Source organism: Camelus bactrianus, chromosome 3 (genome assembly GCF_048773025.1).
Source record: "Camelus bactrianus isolate YW-2024 breed Bactrian camel chromosome 3, ASM4877302v1, whole genome shotgun sequence".
Taxonomy (NCBI): domain Eukaryota; kingdom Metazoa; phylum Chordata; class Mammalia; order Artiodactyla; family Camelidae; genus Camelus; species Camelus bactrianus.
Window position 1 is genome coordinate 65,718,221 of NC_133541.1, and position 23,319 is coordinate 65,741,539.

Here is a 23,319-nt window from a genome sequence, read left to right on the forward strand (position 1 = left end):
GCATCATTTTTCTAATTATTTATATACATATTTCTAAAAAATCATTTGATTTTCTAATTTAAAGTAGATTTATTTTAAAAACATGTCTAGATTCAGTCCTTCAGTGATAGTAAAAGTTTGTATGCTCTTTTTGTTTCCTTAGTTCTTCACATTTTTGTTTTTCACTAACTTCCCTATTTGGAGAGATAAGACTGATTTTATTTATCATAATTTACATATTTTTGAATTCTTTAGAATTGAATACTTAAGTAAAAAGCCTATACCAGGTTTTAACACTGAATCTGTAATATCCGTAAGTTTTGCATATTCTCTAAAACATGCAGTTGAATTACTGTTTACTTCTTGGTGATTATGTTGAACTGAGGCCTTTTTAAAAATTTTGTTCTGTATTATAATCATATATTATAATTTTTATTTATAACCTTTTTATATTCAGGAATTGTTAGAATTTTTTGTTTTATGATAAGATATTACACCTAATAACTATACTGATCAAATTAATGGATATTATGATTAATAACTTTAGTGGTCAGATTGGCATAAAGGTAAACTTTTCATTCATATTTTTATTAGATTGTATGACTGGTCAGATTTTCAGAGTCTGAAAAAAACAGGAAAGGCAGTTCTTCTTGAAATCTTTTGGTCAGGAAGTGAGACCTCTGGGCTTTTGACCAAACCAGTAAATATGCTTTTGGAGTGGACTATATATTCTCACAAGGAAAAATGCAAGTCTAATGATGTAAGTAGGATTAATTTACAAATGAATATTGGCCTATGAAAAAAGTACTTCTTTGAATTATGCATCTTTTTTCTTCCCTTTATTTTTTGAATACTTAAAAAGCATTAACATGTACCCAAATATATCATTTTCTATTTAGTTTATCTAATTTTAAGGTAAAAGGTTCTCGGAGGCTAGTTTCATCATCTCACATTTGGATGTAGTGCTGCATCCACATTTGGACAGTTACTTGACATCACTGCTGAGACATCTATAGTTACTTATCATTTTAGACTTTTTGGTTTTGTACATTTCAGTTCTTAAGGAACTTGTGATCTTAAAAATTGAGTGAATCCGTACAACTTTTTGGTGTACTACTAATAAAATGTTCTACTTGTTTTTAAAACTACCTTTCTGGATGTTAAGAGTTATTTCCTGAACTATTTCTTCATAAGTAGGTTTTGCTTGTCATCAGAAATTTAGCATACAGTGATTTTAGTATATTATCTATCTGAAGGGTAATTGAGAAGATTAAATGCAGTAAAATATGTAAAGTGCATAGCAAAATACTTTTCCTTGTTTTAGATGCATAATAAGTATTAGTCACTTTACTCCTTTTCAAAACAATCTTTTGGGAGCCTTATTGTCTATTTTGTGTTATATCATTAGTTTCTGCTCATTTAAAAAAAAATTTTTACCCTATCTTCTTGAATGTTTGAATCTTTTTTCCTTTTAGTCTTAATTTCTATATATACATTTAATATAAATTGCCTTTTGAATACAACTTGAGATTCATTGTGCAAGTTTTGGTACTTTAATCTAGGATTTTTTTTTTTTTACTGTCAATTACGAATCCTCTGATCTAAGAATAATTTTTAAAAAGTGTTTTAAAACTTCTAGACGAATTGGTTTTTGTTAATGGATATTGTTTGTCTATGCTTTTGTTGTTAATGTCTAATAGTAAATTATAGTTGAAAAATAAGCTCCAAAAGATTTCTGCTTTCTGAAATTAACTCAACTCTTTTTGACCACATGTGAGATTAAAGGTCAAGATGTGTTTTCTCTGTTATTTTACATTGTTCTATAGCACTTATTAGGTCAAGCTTAATAGTTCTAATCAACTCTTCTGAATTGTAGGCTCGTTTCATCATCTACCTTGGGAATTTACTTTGTACTTTTGTAACATTTTCTGCTTTATATATAGTGATACCTTGTTTTAATGACTGATATACCATCGTAAGTGCTAGCTCAGTAATATTTTCTTTGCAATAGTAAATATAGTAGTTGGGTAGGGACCTCTGGTGTCAAATGGCCAGAAAGTCTCTCAAGCTTAGGGAAAATTCCTAACTAAGTTCTCTTCTAATTTATTTTCTTTTATCCATTTCCATCCTCTACTTTTTAAATTCCAATTAAACTTACGTTATACCCCCTCTTTGTATCCTCTGTGCCTTTTACCCTCTCATCTATATTTTCCATTTTTTCTACACTTGGAGCATTCTGGATAGTGTTTTTTCATCCAATTTCAAGTTCACTAGTCTCTTTACAGCTATGTCTAATATGTTAAATATGGCCTTTGCATTTTTAACTTTTGTATTTTTTCCAATTTTAGACTTCTTTTTCTTCCAGATTACTATGATATATTTTTATGGTTTCTGGTTTCCTACAAAATATTTAAAGCTTTCTTTTGTCTTTGAACATGACAGTAATAGTTATTTTATAGTCTGTGTCTGATTATTCCATATTTGAAGTTTTTGTGAGTCTATTTGTTGTTTCTACTGTTTCCTTCTCATACATCTTTTATATTCTCTTATGAGTTAGTTATGGTTGACTATGTGCCATAAATTGCATTTGAAAAATTATTTTTAGAAACAGTTTGTGGCCAAGACAGAATATCTTTCTCCAGAGAGAATTTCCGTTGCCAGATTCGAGGGTTCCTGGGTAGTCCAAGTGAAGTACAGGGCTACAATTAGCTTGTAGTTTTGCTTCTCATTCATGCTCACTTTCAGATTGAAGCCCTGCAGGGTGTCAGCTCATTGGGCATTAGACTTTGGGCTATGACTTTTTTGCTCCTTTTTCCCCTTGGCTCCAAAAAACCACACTTCTGTGTATCAGCTCTTTCTCTGGGATTAGCAAATATCCTTAGGGCAGAGTCAGCTAGCTTTGAATGCCTCACTTGGTTTTTACCTTCTCCTAGATCTTGGCTGAGCAATTCCTCATAACTTTACAGAAGATGTTTTACATACTTTATTCAACATTTTGGGTTTTCTTCTATAAAAGAGTTTATCTGAATTAACGACGCCTCCATTATTAGAAACAGAAGCCCTTACTGGTTTTTAAAAATTCTATTTAGGGAATGTCTGAGGCATTCTTAAAAAAAAAAAATCTTTTCAGGGCCCCCCCCCCCTTTTAAATTGGCATTGAAAAGAGAAGATTGTTTCTGGGTCTAACTAGACTACTAAGCTAAAACTAACAAAATTCTTATTAATTATCATATGCTTTTTTTGTACTGTTTAGACAATAGAATCATTAAGGATAGAAAATATTTCCTCATTAAGGAACATTTCTTTTTTATCCTTATGAAATTGCTCATTTATAATTGAAAACAATGATTGACGTTTCCATAGTTTTACTAAATCATCAAAGAATTGCCACAGCTAAGAATTTACTCAGGAAATACTGGTGTAAATAGTAACAGATTTATACATATTTAACTTGGAGATTTTTGTTCAGATTTATAATTAAATTAAACATATCTGTAAAGCAGTATATAGTAAATTGTAGCATCAGTTGTAATATGAGAACTGGTTTTGAACTTTGCAAATTAATATTTTATTTAACATTTGAATTGCTTAAATTCATATAAACTGTTTTTTTGTGGTACTTTATCTCCTAGAATTCATTATTGTACTTAATTAAATCTTTTTGGCAGTTTCCAATTTCAGGAATTCCATGCATGCTCACAGACATCATTTTCTGTACTGTAAAGCATTTGTATCTTGATTTGCTTAGTTGAAGCATTCAATTTAAGTCATTAGCTAAACAGAAGTCCTCAGTTTATGCTAATATTGTTTTGTCATAATGTCAGTCAGAAAGTATTGCAGAGTGACACAATGGCAATGAATTTCATTGTCATAATCTGGGAAAGCTTTGGGCTTTCCTTGGCAAAGAGCAGAGGTGGGATGTGTCAAGGTTATGGAGGGAGGTACACATTTTACTAAGCTTGGTGGTTAGTCCTACTTTTCTTTGTGATATCCTCAAATGCTATTTAACCATACCCCACAATTATAGGTAGAAATTATAGCTAGTTTGTATTTGTAGATAAGGATGTTGAAGCTAAAGAGTATAAGAAACTTATTCAAGGTGTGACAGCTTCTTAGGGAAAATCTTGGCTAGAGGCCAAGTTTTCACTATATCATACTCTCTCTCTTTTATTTCACATGCCACTGTGTAAAGTAGGAAAAGGCACGATATGTATGTTATGTTTGCATTTTTCTGCCAGAGGGACTAGAGAAGCAGTTTGTCATCTATTGCTGTGGGATATTTTGGAAAGCCCTAACTGGGAATCAGAAAGCCAAGATTCAAATTTGTTAGGCATTTTATACTGGTCAATTTTTGGAACATGACCAAGTTTATTAATTGGAGATTACTTGTTCTGGTAGATAATAAAGAACTATATTGGCAGAATGTCTCATAATAGACTAACATTTTAGAAAGAAGTTCTAAGGTAAATAGATGTACAGATCGTATCTCTTTCGTCTCTTTGTTAATTCTTAGGGTATTCATGTTGTGTTCTTTCAGCTTTAGCAGACATCAGTATTCCAAGACAGCTTTTCTCTTCTGATGGTTTATTTGCCATTTTCCTATTAATCCACTTCCAAAGCATAAATATCCACTATGCTAGAAGTAGTAGCATTGTTTACACACTGTTATAGCTACAGTGAGTACAGACCATAGCAGAGTCTTGGTCCTATGGTTATAAGAAAGTAGTATAAAAGGATCCAAGAACCTGATTTGAAAGTATCTTTTTATATAAAAATTTTCTATGATGGTTATGTGGTATATTGTAGGTATGTTCAGCCAATGACGCACAGATAAGAATAACTTTAGTAGCATCTTTCTTGCTGTGCTAAAGTCTTTCCTTGCAAGTACTGCAAGACCTACCTGTCTCTAACTGTTGAATAACAGTAATTTTAAGGTAAATTGAATAGTAAACAATATTGATATTCATTTGTGATTTTCAGGTACATGTATATTAGATATTTGTATAAGGAAAAAGGTTAAGTGTCAGCTGGTTGATTTTGTTATTTTTAATCAATGCAGTGCTGGATTGCAGTTCATATGAGGCTTAGCTCTGTAGGCTAATCTCTTCTTCCCTATCCAGAGTCTTAGGACCAGAGATCTGAAGTGACTCTGATGTACTCTACCCTTGAGATGGGGGAATACTTATGAGAAATTAAAATTTAGTAGTCTCTTGCTTTCTCTGTAAGTAGTGTTGTTGCTGATATTCAGGTATACATTATGTCGGAAGAGACGTTCTGTGGCATGGATCTTGACAAGATGAGTTTGCTAGTTCAGATAGATTATCACTGTTGTATTTTATGTTCTCTTGATAACTTGAACCATGAGAAGTAAAATTGTTCAGAGTGATCATCTACGTTTTGGCTTTGGAGGAAGCCAACTCCATTCTTTGCAAAGTTGGTTGAAGACTGGCTAAGACCCACCACTTAAAGGAGTCATTTCTGTTCAGCTGCAAGGCTTGGAGCCTGCCAGGGTCCGAGGGAGGTGTAGATACTTCCCCAGCCTGCTGATGTGGCCAGTCCTGCTGCTCCTTCCCATGCCACACAACTGCAACTACAAGTCTTAAACCCAGCCCTCTAATCAAGGCAGGAGAAGGGCTGCAGGCAAGGGCCCTGATCATGTCAGAAGAAGAGCAGTGCTTCCTTAATCATGCCGCTTAAAATCCCCTTGGTCCTATTCTTCAGAGTCTCTCTCCAAGATTCTAATGTCCACCCCTGTCAGAATATAGTTTGCTGCCCAACAGTCTAGTAGGGCAACAAGGAATCTGCACACCTGCTAAGGATCCTATCTCTGTGGGTTTTCCCTCAATAAACACTGTTTCAGCAGGCCTCATGTATGTGCTGCTGGACCATTTGTCCTTGTTTGTGCAACAATCCAAAAATAGCACTTCGGTTCTGAAATCGTTTTTTAACTAATTGCTTCTTATAAGAAATGATGCCTTAATGAAATACTGTCTATACCTATAAGAACCTTGTCTGCTAAAGGAGAAATAATAGTCACTATAGTCACTGAGGGTTCAAAGTGCTAGAGATTTCTCTGTCACTAATCTCACATTAGGTGTAGTATGGTGGCAGAACATAGCAGTTATAATCTGTTTGGATACCATAACATTTATTAAAACCTTTTCACATGTCTTCTACCCAACTGTTAAGTTAGTGATTTTTTTCACGCATCCAACACACCTAGACAACAAACACCAAAAATACAGGCATTTCAACTAGTTTTAATGTCACTGTGAAAAAGTGTTTATGTTTAATCAAAGGTGTTTAGAAATATTATTTTCACACCTCTTCATCTTCATAGTTTTTGAATTAGAAAGATATTTTTAAACACTAGTGTAAAGCATGCTTATTGTAAGGTTTGTGTATGTCTTGCTATATTAGAGTTTAATAATGATGTGTTCAATATAGAAATGATAATGTAAAGCAATATACTTTTAAAACTGATCTCCATACATCTTTAAGTTAGGTAAGGGTATTCGATAGAATTTAATAATTAAAATTTGAATCAATCGAGTTTTTACAACAAAGTAACATCATCTTTGCTTTTATTATATTTTTCAAGTCTTTTTCTGGGAAATGCCACTTAAGACAATGTAAAAGTTAATGTCATGTATAAACAGTAGGGGTTTTATAGTCGCAGACGTTCTTGTTTACAGAAATCACAGAAGCCAAGTACTTCCTCATTGTTTTAATGGAATTAGTACATGACTAAAGCACATTGGACAAAATTATTTTAAGTTTGTGTTAAGCTATCCATATGTAAGTCCTGGAAAATATGTTTTATAAACTGTTTTGTCATGTAGATAGAGATCTAGATTAGATGTAGATCCTGGGAGGAAGGGGGCAAGGAGGAAGGAGATGAAGAGAATGGAAAGAGGGGAGTTAGTTTGCTAGCGTTCTTAAATTCTTTTAGCCTTAGCATACCCTGTGTTTTTAAATAGCTATGTTTTGCCCCAATAAGCATTGAAAATAAACACTGATAGAAATAATATACTTCAATATGTTTTAGTAATACTTTTTCCATCTCAATGTTAGGTCTTCAAACATGAACTAGCTTACTTATTGGCTGGAATTCTTGGAGCAGCAATAGATTATTGGATCTTTCTTGGTCTTAAGATGGGTAGAAATGTGATGCGACACATGTCTGATGACTTAGGAAATTATGTTTCCCTTTCCTGTGATGGTAAGTGTGTCTGTGTTATGTTTTTTATTAGACCCATTGTGGGACTTAGTTTTGAGTTTCCTTTCAGTATTCTGTAATCTTTAGCATATGTTTATATTAAAGCTTTCCCTAAAACAGTTACTCATACAGTGTATGTGTGTGTGTTTATACACACCATCACATATATAGGCAGTATAAAGAGGAAAGTAAAAATTACCTGGAATGAATGTTCTCACATGCATAACCACTGTTAAGTTTTTAATATTTTCCTTTCTAGTATTTCTAAGCATTTTTACATAGTTGAGCTCACACTGTATATGGAATTTTGTATTCCTATTTTCCTCTAAGTGTTACATGAGCCTTGCTCCCCACACACATTTATTATTCAAAGATATTTTGATGATTTCACAAAAATTCAATAATACAGAAAATAGTACCTGTAAATAATTATGTATTTGTATATAATGTTATTAACGTTTTCCTTAATCCTACAATTAAAAATTAAAATTAAGCCATCCTATGAAAGTAAATATTTAACTAGGCAAATTTAAAATCAGTTTATTCTCTTCATTGGAGACATAGATTTGCTTTTTTATGTTTTGTTTTAGAATCTCACATGGTGAAAACTATTTTCTATATCTTTAATACTTCTAATCATTCAACTTGAGCAGAAAGCACGATCTGTTGCTAATGTTGTCTGTGCCATATGGACAGTTTCCAGGTCTTTTCCTGCATGAATACTTAACAGTATTAAAAAATGAAATTCATTGGCTCAGAATACTTACTATGTTATATAGCCACTTATATTAACTTGCGCTATATAACTGGTTAGAACATTTTCCCCATGTACCTGTTGCAATATAATTTTTCTTACTGTAACAAAAAGCTGCTACTACTTCTTTTCTATTGAGTCTGGTGATCTAATGAATAATGAATTAGATTAGCATTATATGTAGTTTATATGTAATAGTAGTATGTATGTATAATTAGTAATTCATATGTATAATTTTCTCACTCTTCCTCCCCCATTATCTAATTTTAAAGCTTCCTCTAAAGTAAGGGGTAGGAATATTATTTAAGCAATATGATGACAAAACTCCTTTTCATGTGCTTATGTTATGAAAGGTTCTACCTAACTCTTTTGGGTCTCCAGAGTAAGAGAGGCTTCTGTAAGATTTTATGTATACATTCTTTTTCTTTTTTTTTTTTTTAATGTAGTTGATGTACAATATTATGTTCATTTTAGATGTACTACATGATTTGACATTTACATACATTAGGAAATGATCACCACCATAAGTCTAGTAACCATCTGTCCCCATACAAAGCTGTTACAGTGTTATTGACACTTCTGTACGTTTTTACACTCAAAAGCCAGTTTAGTGAACATAAACCTTTTTCTTTCTGTTTCTTTCTTCATTCCTTCCTAAATTCCTAAAATAAACATATTTTAAACCAAATGAACCTTTTGTGGCTCTCAAATATAAAAGATGATTTTTATATACTTAAAAATATTTTAGACTGCTAAGTAAGTATTCAATTTTGTTACACATGTGTTTTATTACATGTTGGTTTTATATAAAAGAGAAAGTTCTTGAATATGCTGTCAATCACTTTAATACTTTGAAGAGAGATTCTAGAATAGGAATCCAGGCTATTACTGGGTTCAGGATTTACTCCATGATGCCCTCTGCAAAGAGAGGTCTCTTTTTATACTACTGAAGTTAGAAGATTTTTATCTAAAGCATTTTATGTCCTTTTTTTCTCTTTCTTTTTCAGTGAGCTGAGGGGTGATTACTGTTCCTTTTGTGGAGTAGCTGTCCTTTGTTGCATGACTTTTTAACATTTCTTAGCTCAAATTCAATCTTCCTTCAAACCCTTTCTTATCATTTCTTTCCCACCATTCCTACTAGATAGTTTTTCTTTTTTTTTCTTTTTTCCATTTTAGAAACAGCAGTATTCTGGCATTACTTGCTAGCATGAGAACTAAGCTGAAAGAATTCCCTGTTTTCATTCCATAATGAAACCTCTGAGTTTGGGGACCCAGGATAGGATTATCAGTAGCTTTAGAGACTATCAATATATTTATATGTGTTGTTTCCAGTGTGTATTGGTTACCTCTAGGGAATATAACTTACCTTATGGTTTAGCCAAATGCATGAAATAATGAGCCTGGTATTAGCAGGATTCTACTATATGTTACACATCAGCTTTCATGTTTTCTTTACTCATATTCTGAATGTCCCTTCACTTTAAGGCAAAGCATTATTATTCACTGTTACTCCCAGTTTTCACATGACAAATTTAAACACAAGTTTGAACTTGTGACTGACTTAAGCTAAAAGTAGACTTTAATGTTACCATTATAATCCTGTCGACAGACTGAGTGATTACTTTGCCCTCAATATGTTTGATCACTAATATTTAAAACTACAGGAGATTTAAACTATATCCCCACTTGAAATGTGTGTTTAAGCCTTTCCTTTCCCTTCTCAAAGCACACACAATTAGTTTCTTAGATTTCCAATTAGGCCGTAGATAGGCAGTTTTAAAAATTTAACATACATTTCTAAAAATGGTTCAAATTCGTATCTTCCTAAATTTTTATTAGTACATCTTGATTTTAACCCTTTGTCAAGAGACAGAAATCAAGTGAACAATTTACCCTTAAGAGAGCAGTAACTTTTCTACAGCTAATATGCAAAATTAAAATATTTATTATGGAGCTTGTGGAATAATACACTTATCCCTACAAGTGAACCGGATGTCTTAATAATGTCCTTTTTGTTGCCATTTTGTTAGAGAACCGTTTCTTTTTCTTTGTGCGATATTCCCTGTTGTTTTGTTTTTCTTTTTTTTAAACATACCTTTGCATTATTCTTAAGCTCAGTTAAACTATTTTTAGCTTTTCCTAAGTCATTAGTAAGGATGTTATAATTTGGCTCTTATATAACTTCCAGTTGAAGATACAAGTCCACTTTCTTATTTATGGCAAACTGGATGTTTTGTTTTTTTTTGTAATCCGAAAGTGTAAAATACATACTATGATACTACTCAGAATCAGATCTATTGAATTAATTTTAGTTTAGTAAAATAGTTATTGTTTTGTAGGAAATGATGGCAGAAGATGTATCAATAGAAAAGTAAAATTCTTTCTTCTTTCCATCGGATCTCATGTCCATCAATCCCACATAGATGCCACTCTCTCTTGTTTCTGAATACTTTGAACAGTTTTCTTACCCCTTTTTCTATTTTAGGATCAAGTGATCTGAAATTTCTTTTTTATGCCTAATCGGAATTCCTGATGTATTGGCTTAAACTAAGGGTTGACAAATGTTTTTTGATAAAATAAGAGATAGTATTTTTGGCTTTACAGGCTCTGCAGTCTCTGTCCCAGCTACTCAGCTGCGCTGCTGTAGTGAGAAAGCAGTGATACACAACACGTAAAGCAGTGTGGCTGTGTTCCAGTAAAACTTTATTCATAAAAATAAGCAGCAAAACATCCTTTGCCAACCCCTCACTTCAACTTATTTTTCTCCTGTTTTCACTGGGAAGTAAACATGTCATCAAGGTCTACTATAATATTTTTCTCATCTTTAGAGAGCTTTACTAAAGCTTCCTTTGCCCTTCTTAGGCTACATCATTATCTTTTTCTGAAAAATTTTTCAAATCTTTATTAGCTTCTGTTTTTAAATCTCTATTCTAATCCCTCTCCATGTTTCAAACTTCTTCCATAAATATAATGTTTTATAATTTTGCTAATCATCCAGTCAAAATGTTCATATTGTCTTCATTTATTCAACAAAATGTATCAGCATTCTACCAGGCATTGAGCTAAACACTTCCTCTACAGTAGGGGAGGGAAACAAAACGTAATCCTTGCCTTTTGGGCACTTTCGGTGGGAGAGGCAGACTATAATTAAGTAAATTTAAAGACATCATTTTAAACTGTTAAGTGCTCCAAATAAGAAAAACTAGATGTTGAGATGGATGAACTTAATTTATACAGAGTAGTCATATAAAGCAAAACCTGAAGGCTAAGTAGGGGTTGGGCAGAGTCAGGGAAGTGTGCTCCAGTCATAGGCACAACATTTACTAAAACAGAGATAGGAAAGAGTTGGGCCTGTTTGAAATCTTCTGATGCCTGGCTGATGGCAAGCAGCAAGGAGAAGAATGGCCAGAATAAAGCCAAAGAAGTAGTAGAGGAGGCTAAGTAGGAACTTCTAAGCCTTGTTTAGGAGTTGGAAGCCTTTTTTTAAAAGGGAGTGGCATGAATCTGAGTAACTTTTTTAAAAAGATCATCCTGGCTTGACTCTCTGTAGTTACTGCTATCCTCCATTCATTCATTCATTCATCTGTCAAATACTAAAGTTTATTCTGTGCAAGCTACTGACCTATAAGCTGTGAGGGCAACAAAAATGATCCTGCTGTTAAAGATCTTACAGTCCAGGGGTTAAGTTTCTTAACTTCTCTTGTTCATCTTTCATCATTCCTTTCAAGTGTTTACCTGGTCATATATGGATCTTTCGTGGTTTGTATTTTCCATTTCTTTAAACCTACCAAATGTTCTTTCTAGATTAATAACTCCATTTGGAGGTTCCACTGTGGGATCATAGCTTTTGAACTGTACAGTAAAAGTTATTTCTGCTTTGCTTTTCCCTCTGCTTGGAGGTGATATGTGAAGAAATCAGTTGGTTGTAGTAAACTCTGTGGTGATAGATACCCTTTAGAGATTTAGTGTTCAAAAGATCTTTTGATGATCATCCTTTAGTTTACTGCTTGCATAGTATCCAGATAATACTAGCAGCCTAGTAGGTTGTAAGTAGTTGATTGTAACAAAAAGTTGTAAATAACTCCCTTCTCATTTCCAATTCTTACAAATTGTATTTCTGTTGAGGCCATATTTGAGAAGGATTATTTGAATTCAGCCATCATGTTTGTGTGGAGCTAGGTGAATCTATTTAACATCTGACTGGAGTCATCTGCCCATATGGCAGAAGCAGGAACCTCAGGTCTCTTTAGGCACTTTCTTTCTTTCCAGGTTGGCCACTGTTTCTGTGTTGGGTCAGCTAATTTTTTTTTTTTTTCCTTAGCCTTGCCCTCTGGGCTTTTTGTTTGTTTGGGGTTTTTTTTTTTTGTTGTTTTAAGTATAGTCAGTTTACAATGTTATGTCAGTTTCTGGTGTACAGCACAATGCTTCAGTTATATAAGAACACACTTATTCATTTTCATATTTTTTTCACCATAAGTTACTACAAGATATTGAATATAGTTCTCTGTGCTATATAATAAAAACTTGTTTATCTACTTTATATATATTAATATCTACAAATCTCAAACTCCCAATTTATTCCTTCCCACCCCCTTCCCCGCCTGGTAACTATACATTTGTTTTCTGTGTCTGTGAGCCTGTTTCTGTTTTGTAAATAAGTTTGTCTTTTTTTTTTTTTTAGATTCCACATACAAGTGATATCATATAGTATTTTTCTTTCTCTTTCTGGCTTACTTCACTAAGAATGACAATCTCCAGGGCCATCCATATTGCTGCAAATGGCATTTTATTATTTTTTATGGCTGAGTAGTATTCCATTGTATAAATATACTACAGCTTCTTTATCCAGTTATCTGTTGATGGACATTCAGGTTGTTTCCATGTCTTGGCTATTGTAAATAGTGCTGCTGTGAACATTGGGGTGCATGTATCTTTTTGAATTAAGGTTCCCTCTGGATATATGCCTAGGAGTGGGATTACTGGATCATATGGTAAGTCTATTTTTATTCTTTTGAGGAATCTCCATGCTGTTTTCCATAATGGCTGCACCAAGCTACATTCCTACCAATGTGTAGGAGAGTTCTCTTTTTCTCCACAGCCTCTCCAGCATTTATCGTTTGTGGACTGGGCCAGCTCATTCTTCATTGTGGGTCACTATCCTGTGAACTGTGAATTGTAGGACAGTTGGTTGCGTCTCTGGCCTTTTTGTCTACTGGTTGCCAGTTTACTTCGCTTCCCAGTTTTGACAACCAAAAATTGCCAAATGTTCCCTGCAGCAAAATCCCTCCTTAAACCATTGTTATTTCCTATATCCCACCTCAACCCCAACCCTCCTTTCCTCATTGAAGATCAGTCCAGGACTGCAAGGACACCAGAGCCTCCAGCCTTTTGGGAAGGCATCTGAGCAGGACAAGATTTCACTGAGTGAAGTCTCCTCAGCCTAAGGGAACTCAGCTCCTGAGTAGGGAGGTCAAGTTTCAGACTTTTCTATACTACTAAGTTTATTATTCTGTACAATTTTTAAAATGAATTTTAACCTATTATGTTACTTTACTAATTTTATTGACTTTTCCTAATTCTTTATTCTTCCAGTATTTGTAGTTAATTTTAATTCTGCCTTGTATAATATCACAACTTTTTTGATCCTGTTTTGCTTAATTTTAGCTCTTTTAGTATCCTATCGATTAATCTTACTTATTCTTTATCATTCCACTGTATTATACATTCTGATACTTAAACCAAGAGTATTGATAGAGAATATATAACATTTAATAGATTGCAAGGGAAGTAGTCACTCCAGCCCTTTCAGTTTCAATTCACATGTATATTTATGTGTTTGCATGTTACTGGAGAACTCGGGGATTTTGGAATGAAGAGATTTGAGACTCTTTGGTGTTTTTGTTGTTTGTTTAGTCATTTAAAATTATACCCCCTCCCCCACTTGCTGTAGCACAGTGGGTGCAAACTTCTAAGGAAATTCTTATGCTTTCTCTTGTCTTACATTATCTTATTTATCTCTGTTCCTTCTCTGCAGTGACAGGATTCATGGATGTTATCAGGGAAAAATGTTTTCCTATCAGCTCAAGACTAATCAGTGCAAATTAAATACATGTGTGTCCATCTAAAAACCAAGTAGCAGTTTTTGAAAGGCACAATCCTATTGTGGGAAGAAATCTTTAACATTAATTGGAAAGTGTAGTGATAAAAACCCATGTCTATCTATTCATAAGTCATATATCCATTTGTGTGTGTGTGTGTGTGTATACATATAAATTCAAGACTTTTATTTAAAATAATAAAAAGTAATGATTATTTCAAATGTGAGACCATGTGCTATAAAAAACATTCTCTTGACAAGCGAGAAATAGAAGTATTTATTTTTTGTGGTTTAAAGTTATGTGGGTGAATCTTACTCTAGTATGAGTCATTATTTGAATGAATAAAATCGACAGAGGAAATAGTCTATAGAAAGAAATTTTATAGGGTGTAGCAATAACTATATTTACTTCTCTTGTTTTCTGCAGACTTTTCTTCACAGGAATTAGAGATTTTTATTTGTTCCTTTTCCTCTTCCTGGCTTCAAATGTTTGTTGCAGAGGCAGTCTTTAAAAAGTTGTGTTTACAGAGTTCCATCAGTATTTCTTCTGAGCCACTCTCTCTTCAGAAAATGGTAAGCACCACTCTATTCCAGTTAGTTTCCAAGAAGTTTATAAAATCATTCAACTTTTAAATATTCTTAGTTATTCTAATAATTGAACAGAGCATATTAATCATAAATCTTTCAAACATATAAAAAAGCAGGTAGTTTTCTACCTCAAAATGGAATAGTGAATAGAAATTTTAATTACTCGAGAATAATTAAGAATTGATAACAGAAAAGTTATACAAGAATCTTTGTATCACTTGCCACAGTACATAAGATTATTACTTTAGAAAGACAGAAATCCAAAAAATTTTTATAGTATTTAGTGGCATTTAAAAAGCAAAATTTGCAAATGATGCCAGAGGTTATTCCATTTATCCTGTATATACAGACATAGGAACTTGATCCAAGGTTTTCCAGTTTTATCTCGGCTATCTTTAGCTATTACTGATACCTAATATCTCCAGGAATTTCTTCAACAAATGAGAAATATGCTTGTTAATAATTGATCAGATTGAGCAAATACTATTTGCAACAATCCTTGTCTTTAATGACTTTTGCACTCCATATTCTATTTATTCCAGGCTTATTTTTATATTGAAGGCAGGGATTACCAAAATGGAAACAACAAAATGCCAGTTGTACATAAACCACAAATATTAAAAATATGCAAATTAATTATAACAAATTGGGCATAAGACTCATCAAAAGAACTTTCCTAAATGAGCATCAAATTTGAATTTGAAAAAAATAATTATTTTCAAGAAGGTATTTTTCTTATGTATGTCATATTGACTAAATGACATGGAACTAGCAGCTTTCTTAATATTTTATCATATTCAAATGTGATAGGGTGGAAACCATAGTGATGAAACAGACAAACCAAAAAAACTAAATTTAATGGTGAAATAAATCAAGTGATTTCTTTTTACTGCTTTCTAGTTCTTTGTAGTTGAGAAAGCAATATAATATTATTTTGCAACAGGTATATTCCTATTTGCCAGCTTTGGGGAAAACTGGTGTGCATGGGACTGGAAAGATGCAGATACCAAAGAAAATAGGACAGCGGCCTTGCTTTGAATCTCAGAGGGCCTTAATCATGCTGAATGGTGCTAAACAGAAACAAGTTGAAGGGCCGCCAGAGTTACCGTAAGTGATGCTTAGATACCAGCTATGCTTTGTTTTCAAGTACGGCTCTTTTTCTTATACATTTCTTGAACTGTATGATTATCTTTGATGTTGTCTGAATTATACTGCTTAGCAGAAAACTCAGTTTTAGACCTATAAATACACATAAGCAACATTTTCACTTTCTTTAATTCAAGGTACATGCTTTCTTTCTATTAAGATAATATCTTTTCCAAAAGAGATAAAACTTCATCAAATTATTATTCTACACAATTTTTGCCCTGTGATTTAAATTACTACTTGTATATAATAAAAATGGGGCTTCAGAGTGCATGGTCATGTGAGATTCTGGATTGTTCTAATAGCTTCCACCAAATGAGAAACCTCCTCTAACAGTATGCTGTATAAAATTCAGAAAACCTGAATATCTTTAGGAAGAATAGAATAGGATTATAATATGAAAATAAGAATGGGGAGTAGCAGCCTTCATTTTGCTTTAGTCTCTCTGCTAACTATGGTTTACTTGGGCTCTTCTTCACCTGACATTCAGTCAGTATTCATAAACTTTTCAGTGGGCAGTTGGGGGTACAAGGTTAATAAAATGAAAATTACTGCATTAAAATTTGTTTCTGTACAGTTGAAATAAGTATAAAAATGGAAAGCAGTGAAGATTTAAATGAAGGAAGGGGTTTAAAAGAAGGCTAGATTTTTTAAAATACCATCTAATGTGTGCTGCCATACCTTGGTGAACAACAAGCTTTCATTATGTCTTACTTTCTTTTCAGAGAGCTGAATCTTGCTAAGTGTTCCTCATCATTAAAGAGACTGAAAAAGAAGTCAGAAGGAGAATTGTCATGTTCCAAGGAGAATTGCCCCTCTTTAGTTACAAAGATAAATTTTCACAAGACTAATTTAAAAGGTATTCCAGATATCTAATTAATTAATGTTAGGACTTTTTGTGGGTGTAGTCAGTATTTGTAGGGTTTACACCTTGACTCTGATAAATGCTTAAATATTGGTCTAGGTCCAGGAAGTACCTTCCTGGAAAGCATATCATTTTTTCGAACTGCCATTTATACAAAAAAAGTGATTGTTTAATCCCCAGTGTAATAGAGTATTCCTCCCTATTCCTCCCTTCTTTTCTCCCTCTGCCTCTTCAGATATTCAACACTGTGTAGCTCATGTTGAGCTCATTCCAGACTTGCCTGCCTTACTTTTCTATTCCACCTCAACCTATGCTGCTTAGGATCAGTGTCTTGTGATTTGAAAGTATAATTCTGTCTTCATCTCTTTCAGTCCTAGACGTTTTGTGAACAAAGAATGAGAAGTAGGCTATGTTACATAGCTGTGTTAAGCATATGGACTCTTTTCTTCCAGGCATTGAGCCCAGACTATGAAATGTGTTTGGCTTTTGGTTCTAACTATGCTGGAACCTAAGTACCTAAAGGGATGGAGTAACAAGAATAGTGTTGTAATAATTCACTCCAGAACTTCTTTTACTTAGGTTACCCCTTATCTCATAATTTTGAGTTACCTTTCAAGAGTCTGTATCTGGCCAAAGTAAATTTCTAAGTCTTTTGTTTATGAGCTGTATTGTGTTTTTAATACAAATATTATCATTATGACACCAAGCTTTCATAATCTTTCAACATGATATAAGTTTATATTGTCATGCCACAAATTCAACCTAACTGCCCATTTGGCTCAAAATATAAAAAATGTATTAAATGACAACTCAGATATTAACTTCACAGAACAGTGTCCTTTTTCTTTGTTTGTTGTGTCAGAATGTAAAATGAATATGAATGACTTTAGGCTGAACAGCAGAAGGAACTGGTAGGGAGGAAGAGAATAGAGAAATAGTGGAGAAAAACTTCAAAAGCTTTTCAATGCTTGTAAAAGAAATGTTTTGGTACAAGTTACAGAGATAATATATAAAACCAAACACTGGAAAAATGTGCTACTTAGTATTTTATAGCAAGAAAGAGTTTGATTCAGTATTTCATTTGTTTTTGAAGCAGTTCCTTATTTTTTTTTAATTCCCTTTACATCAAATTATCACTTATATCTTATTAATCTTGGTTACAACAGCGATGGATATAGACAATTTTAGGCAGCAGGCACTAATTGCATCCCTCCTGGAAAAGACTTTGCCATTCTATTTGTCATTCTTGTTCAGCTTTAAATGGTACTAAGGATTTTTTTCCTGTGTGTGTGTGTGTGTGTGTGTGTGTTTATATTAAGATTCCCCCATTTCTCCTTCTCTGTGCTGCTGTAGCCAAGCCAGACAGCCTATTGAGAAGCAGCAAACCATCTGTTAATGGATTTGAAGTTCTGAATTACACTTGAGTGTGTAGAGGCACTCGTGCTTAGCCAGAAACATTCATTTGAATTAAGCTATAAATGCTGTATAAAAAAGAGCCATACATTTAACGTAGGTTCATGAATAAATTTAAGAGAGGGCAATTGCACTCTAAACTTTTATTGCTGCAAAACCCAGTATTTTTGGTGTTCTCTGATCATTTGGTGGTTTTATAGCAGGATTGAGGCTTTAAACCTTGAACTAGGAATAGACAAAGCCTTTTGCAGTAGAATTTCATTGCTGAATTGCTCATAGAACAGAGAAGCCCTATGGATTGGTGGGGTTCCCTCCCCCCTCTTTTTTTTAATGTGAGAGATGTTTAAACCAGTCAAAAGGAAAACTCAATAAATAATTTCCTGGCGTGGGGCCAGATCTCCTAGTTCATGCCCTTTGATTATTTTCTTTAGTTGATATCTTGTCTTCTCTGGAATAATCTATTAATTTTTTATGGCAGGAGAAACAGCCCTCCATAGAGCTTGCATAAATAACCAAGTGGAGAAATTGATTCTTCTTCTCTCTATGCCAGGAATAGACATCAATGTTAAAGGTAAGTTCTAAATCTTTGTGGTCTAATTCAATGTCTTAATATTGTGATATTAAACAGTTTAATGTCAACATTAAGAAAAATCACTTAAGTATATTTACCTAACATATCTTTAAAATATTACTAGTAGTAAAACCAATAAATTCATCATATGTTGATGTATGATACCATTTTTTGGTGTCTATATTTTGATCAGATCCCAACGTCAGTATTTTAACATTGTTTCTAATGTATTTTATTTTTCTTCCAATTAGAAATATGATTAAACCCTAGGTATTTTTATCAAAGCATTCTATTTGTACTTCAGGCACTTAGAAAGTCACACTGATATGGGAAGTAGAATATCAATACTTCACTACCAAAACTCTTACTTTTGCTGTTTTGAAATTTGCCTTGATTTCTAATTTAGACAATGCTGGCTGGACGCCTTTGCATGAAGCCTGTAACTATGGCAACACAGTGTGTGTCCAGGAAATTTTGCAGCGTTGTCCAGAGGTAGATCTGCTCACTCAAGTGGACGGGGTGACTCCTTTGCATGATGCACTGTCAAACGGACATGTAGAAATTGGCAAGCTGCTACTCCAGCATGGGGGTGAGTGCATTTATGCTAAACGGGTTATGATAAATTATCCAATTTTTTGATGAATTCCTCAGAGGTAGATAGCATTTTATATTTTAAGATCTATAAGGCAAGATGCCTTTATTACATGTTAATGAAAAAGTAAAGATAAAAAGTCTCCTACAATGTAAGCACCTTTTATTTTGTGAGGATAAAAGCTTTTTCATAATATGTATTTATTTATTATGTTATTAAATCTATTTATATTTGTTATGAGTGTGCATTTTGAATTAGGTGTGTTGTTTTTAATATTAATCCTTTTACTTAAAGTGTGTAATATCTGTGAACCAGCCGTTTTTGAAAGCTAATTAATAAATGGATGTAAATGTTCAATTGTGATTACTTGGATTTTTCATTCTTATTTTATTTCTTGTATATAACTGCTAACTCAGTCTTTTTTTTTTTTAATGAGTCATTTCTTTACAGAATACCAAAAAAGCTATCCTAGAATATCTTTTCTTCATTCACATTTTGTAGTCAGTTAAGTAGGAGGATTTCCAAACGGTGATAACTATTATGCAGGGGTTTTGTGAATTAAGTAACTTGAACTTAATAATCATTTACTGCTTTTTCTGCTGATTTCTTTTCTGAACTCTTCTTTTAGAACTCCTCAACCCCCCAACTCAGTGATATTCTTCTTACATCTGAACTGAATAATAGAAATTTTACATCAAAATGTTCAAAACTGATTTGTGTTTTAAAAGGAAAAACAAAGGAAAATTGATGACTAGCTTATAATGCAGAAATAAAGATTTGTATAAATTTTCCTGTTCTTTTATTTATACTAATTTTAACTTGAAATTTAAAATTATCTTCTCCCATAATTAAAACTGATTCTGCATGAAAATAAACAGCATATTTTCTTTAGCTGTCTTTTTAATGTATATCGATACCTACCTATCATCCATCTATCTAAGGAAGACTCTATAACATGGTAGTTTAACATGTTCGGTTATTTATAGTCTTCTCCTGCCCCCTAAAGGCCTTAGTGTGTCTGTTTTACTGACACCATTTCATAATCAATATATTTTTCAGTTCTTACATTTTTTTTTAGTCTTATATGTCTATTAAACCATATTGTTCTATGTCCTAAGTGTTTATTTTTCTACTTAACTATGTATCTGACATTCCAAACCAGGTTTTTGGCCTTGCTTCAAGTTGTCTAAGTGATGTAAAAGCCATTATTGTATTAAGTCCTACTCTTCAGAAGAGGAAGGCATTATACTAAGCAGTGTGAATTTTTTTCTAGGACCCTTGGTGAAGAATAGTAAATGGATGAGTTCTTTGCCCTAAGAGAGGAAATCTACTTATACTTGAATTTATCAAGGTCCTTTGGCAAATATTCAGACTGATCTTTGCCTTAGTTATAATCTGGGCTTGGACTTACCAAATGGTTTGAGACCGTCTTTGTAGAAACTATATTATCTCTTCATTGTGACTCGCTCAGTCTTAAAGAGCAATAATTTAAATAGTTTATTGATAGTTCTAAAACCTCTGTTTAGTTTTGGTATCTTATGTTCATAATTTTGTTGTATTTTCTTTTTTAAACGGGAGTAACTTGAAACATTTTTGGGGAATATCAACATAATGAAAATAAACCTAATTTTGATTTAGAATTCTTTTTCCGTAAGTTATACATTGATCTTTTCTATTAAAAACATTTTATATCTAGGCCACCTTACCTATGTCTGATCAGATTCATCATTTAGAGTTTTAGTAGTTATAATCTATACTCTTTCTCTCTGATAATATAATTTGTGTTGTGTGATAGAATCTTCTGATTATGTCTGCTAGTACTAAAACCTTCATATCTCTTATAACATATTTATGCCAAAGTGCACAAATAATGAGAGGCAGAGGTACAGAGTACTCTTGTACTTTGCTGTGTGACCAAATACTGAGCCATCGTTTTGCCCCTACCATATTATCCTTTACTACCCAGGGCATAAACTCTGTCTTCAGTACTTTCTAAGTAGATGGTTAGATGGGTTTAGCTAGCATAGGTGGATGAAATCTGAGTTTGACCCAGAGCAATTAACATTTACTTTTTTGTGAATCAGTTACCTGTACTGAAAATCAAACACAAGCAAGCCAATGAAAGACATGTTCCGTGTCTGGGCAAGGTTTTGCGGTCTGTACTGCCACCATCACCTATTAGCAATGGAAGGAGCAGTACTTTTTCCTTTTGGTGATATTTATGAGATAGCTTTAAGACTCTTTTATAGAACTTAGGATAATTTATTTTGTTCACTTCTTCCAGGAACATTGATATTCCTATTTCAAAATGACAGTTTGTAAAGTTTTATCAAATTTTTTTTTCATTTATAACCATATATTATTTATTGAACTAAGGCATGAACTTTAAGCAGACTTTTTTTGTTTAAGCAAACTTCATGTGGCAATTGACTAGAATTTTTTTTTTTACTGCACTTTGTTAGGGAGTCAGTATATATAGCCAGTTAATTTTGTCAATATGAATTAGTATAAAATATGACTGTAAGCTGAGCATGGGATGCTTTGGGAAAAAGGGAGAGAGAGAATGGCTGTTAAACTGCCAAAATAAAAATGTTTTACTCTTAACATTTTGCATTTCTTTTTCACAGGCCCAGTGCTTTTACAGCAGAGGAACTCTAAGGGGGAGTTGCCCTTAGATTATGTGGTATCATCTCAAATCAAGGAGGAACTATTTGCTATTGCAAAAATAGAAGATACACTGGAGAACTTTCATGCACAAGCAGAGAAGCATTTTTACCACCAGCAACTTGAATTTGGCGCATTTTTACTTAGTAGGATGTTGCTAAATTTTTGTTCAATTTTTGACTTATCTTCAGAGTTCTTAGCTTTCAAAGGAATAACTCATCTAAATGAGCTGCTTATGGCTTGTCAGAATTATAAGGAAACCACTAGTGCTCACACTGACTGGTTATTGGATCTTTATGTTAGAAATATAAAGACATTGCAGAAGCTCCCAAATATTCTTAAGGAACTGCCTGAGAACTTAAAAGTCTGTCCTGGAGTACACACTGAGGCCTTATTGGTGACGCTGGAAATGATGTGTCGGTCGGTCACAGAGTTTTCATGATGATGCCAAAAAATATGGGTCAACTTTCTAAACCTGCTTAGCTTGCTTTGTCATTTATTATTGACTTCATAGCTTATTAACAGATGTTAATTTTATTTATTGACAGAATTTGCAGCCTTGCTAAATTTTAAAAGCACTTAAAGAACTAATGCAAAACGATAGTATAGGCTGTGTCTTTCTAGTATGTAGAATGTGACTCAAAAGTAAAAAGTCGTTCTGTTTGGTACACACTGCTTTCATTAATCTTTGCTATTTTTTGTTCTAAAAGTGATACTATTTATTTATATTATACCTGTACATTTTTTTAATTTAAATATTTTTCAAATCAAAATGTAATGTCCTTTATTTTCGGTGTCCTGGGTCTTAGAATCATGACAAGAATATTTATGCAAATGTGCACCTATAAACATGTAGCTTCCTGTTTTTTCTCTGTAGGCTGTTGGAATAAAATACTCACTTTAGTTTTATGTGTTTCTAAAATAAACATTTCAGAGTTCACAGTAATACATTCTTTTGGTTTTTAAATGTAAATGTGCAAAGTTTGATAATTTGATCCCTTGATCTGTTTTATTTTATAGCAGTTCCTGTACAAAGTGTATTTCTACTCCATGTAACCACTATTCTGTAAGTAAAAACATTCTGCTTCATAATATTTTTATTAAATATTAAGACTATAAATGGCAACAAAGTAATGCACTTGAGATTACCTAAAATCTTACCATATGGAGTAGGAATGTTTCAATTTGCTGTTTTTCCTAATAGCAATTTATAGTAAAAGTGAAAGAAGGAGTGTGGATAATAACTACTTTTGAAATTGGAGTTGCTTCACTAGTGGGAATAAGTTACATTGTGATACAGCTGGAAAATAAATACTAGAACAGCTTTACGTAACTAAAGTGAGGCTCAGCAATTTATCTGCTAAAGAAGCACACTTTAGTTTTATTTTGGAAATAGATCTTCCAGCAGGATACAAAATATAAACTGAAAAC

General features: G+C 32.9%; 1 protein-coding gene across 3 annotated transcripts in view; it reads left to right on the forward strand.

Annotated features, from left to right (window-relative positions):
• The window catches only part of SLF1 (SMC5-SMC6 complex localization factor 1), a 54,751-nt gene extending 31,954 nt beyond the window's left edge, over window positions 1-22,797 (forward strand). For all 3 annotated transcript variants that reach the window (XM_010949567.3, XM_074360356.1, XM_074360357.1), the window contains 8 exons: window positions 574-739; window positions 7,054-7,201; window positions 14,477-14,622; window positions 15,581-15,744; window positions 16,509-16,642; window positions 18,540-18,632; window positions 19,039-19,221; window positions 21,852-22,797. In XM_010949567.3, the coding sequence (XP_010947869.1) occupies window positions 574-739; window positions 7,054-7,201; window positions 14,477-14,622; window positions 15,581-15,744; window positions 16,509-16,642; window positions 18,540-18,632; window positions 19,039-19,221; window positions 21,852-22,330 (1,513 nt within the window). In that variant the 3' untranslated portion in view covers window positions 22,331-22,797. The remainder of the gene's footprint in view (window positions 1-573; window positions 740-7,053; window positions 7,202-14,476; window positions 14,623-15,580; window positions 15,745-16,508; window positions 16,643-18,539; window positions 18,633-19,038; window positions 19,222-21,851) is intronic.
• Window positions 22,798-23,319: the final 522 nt, after the last annotated feature.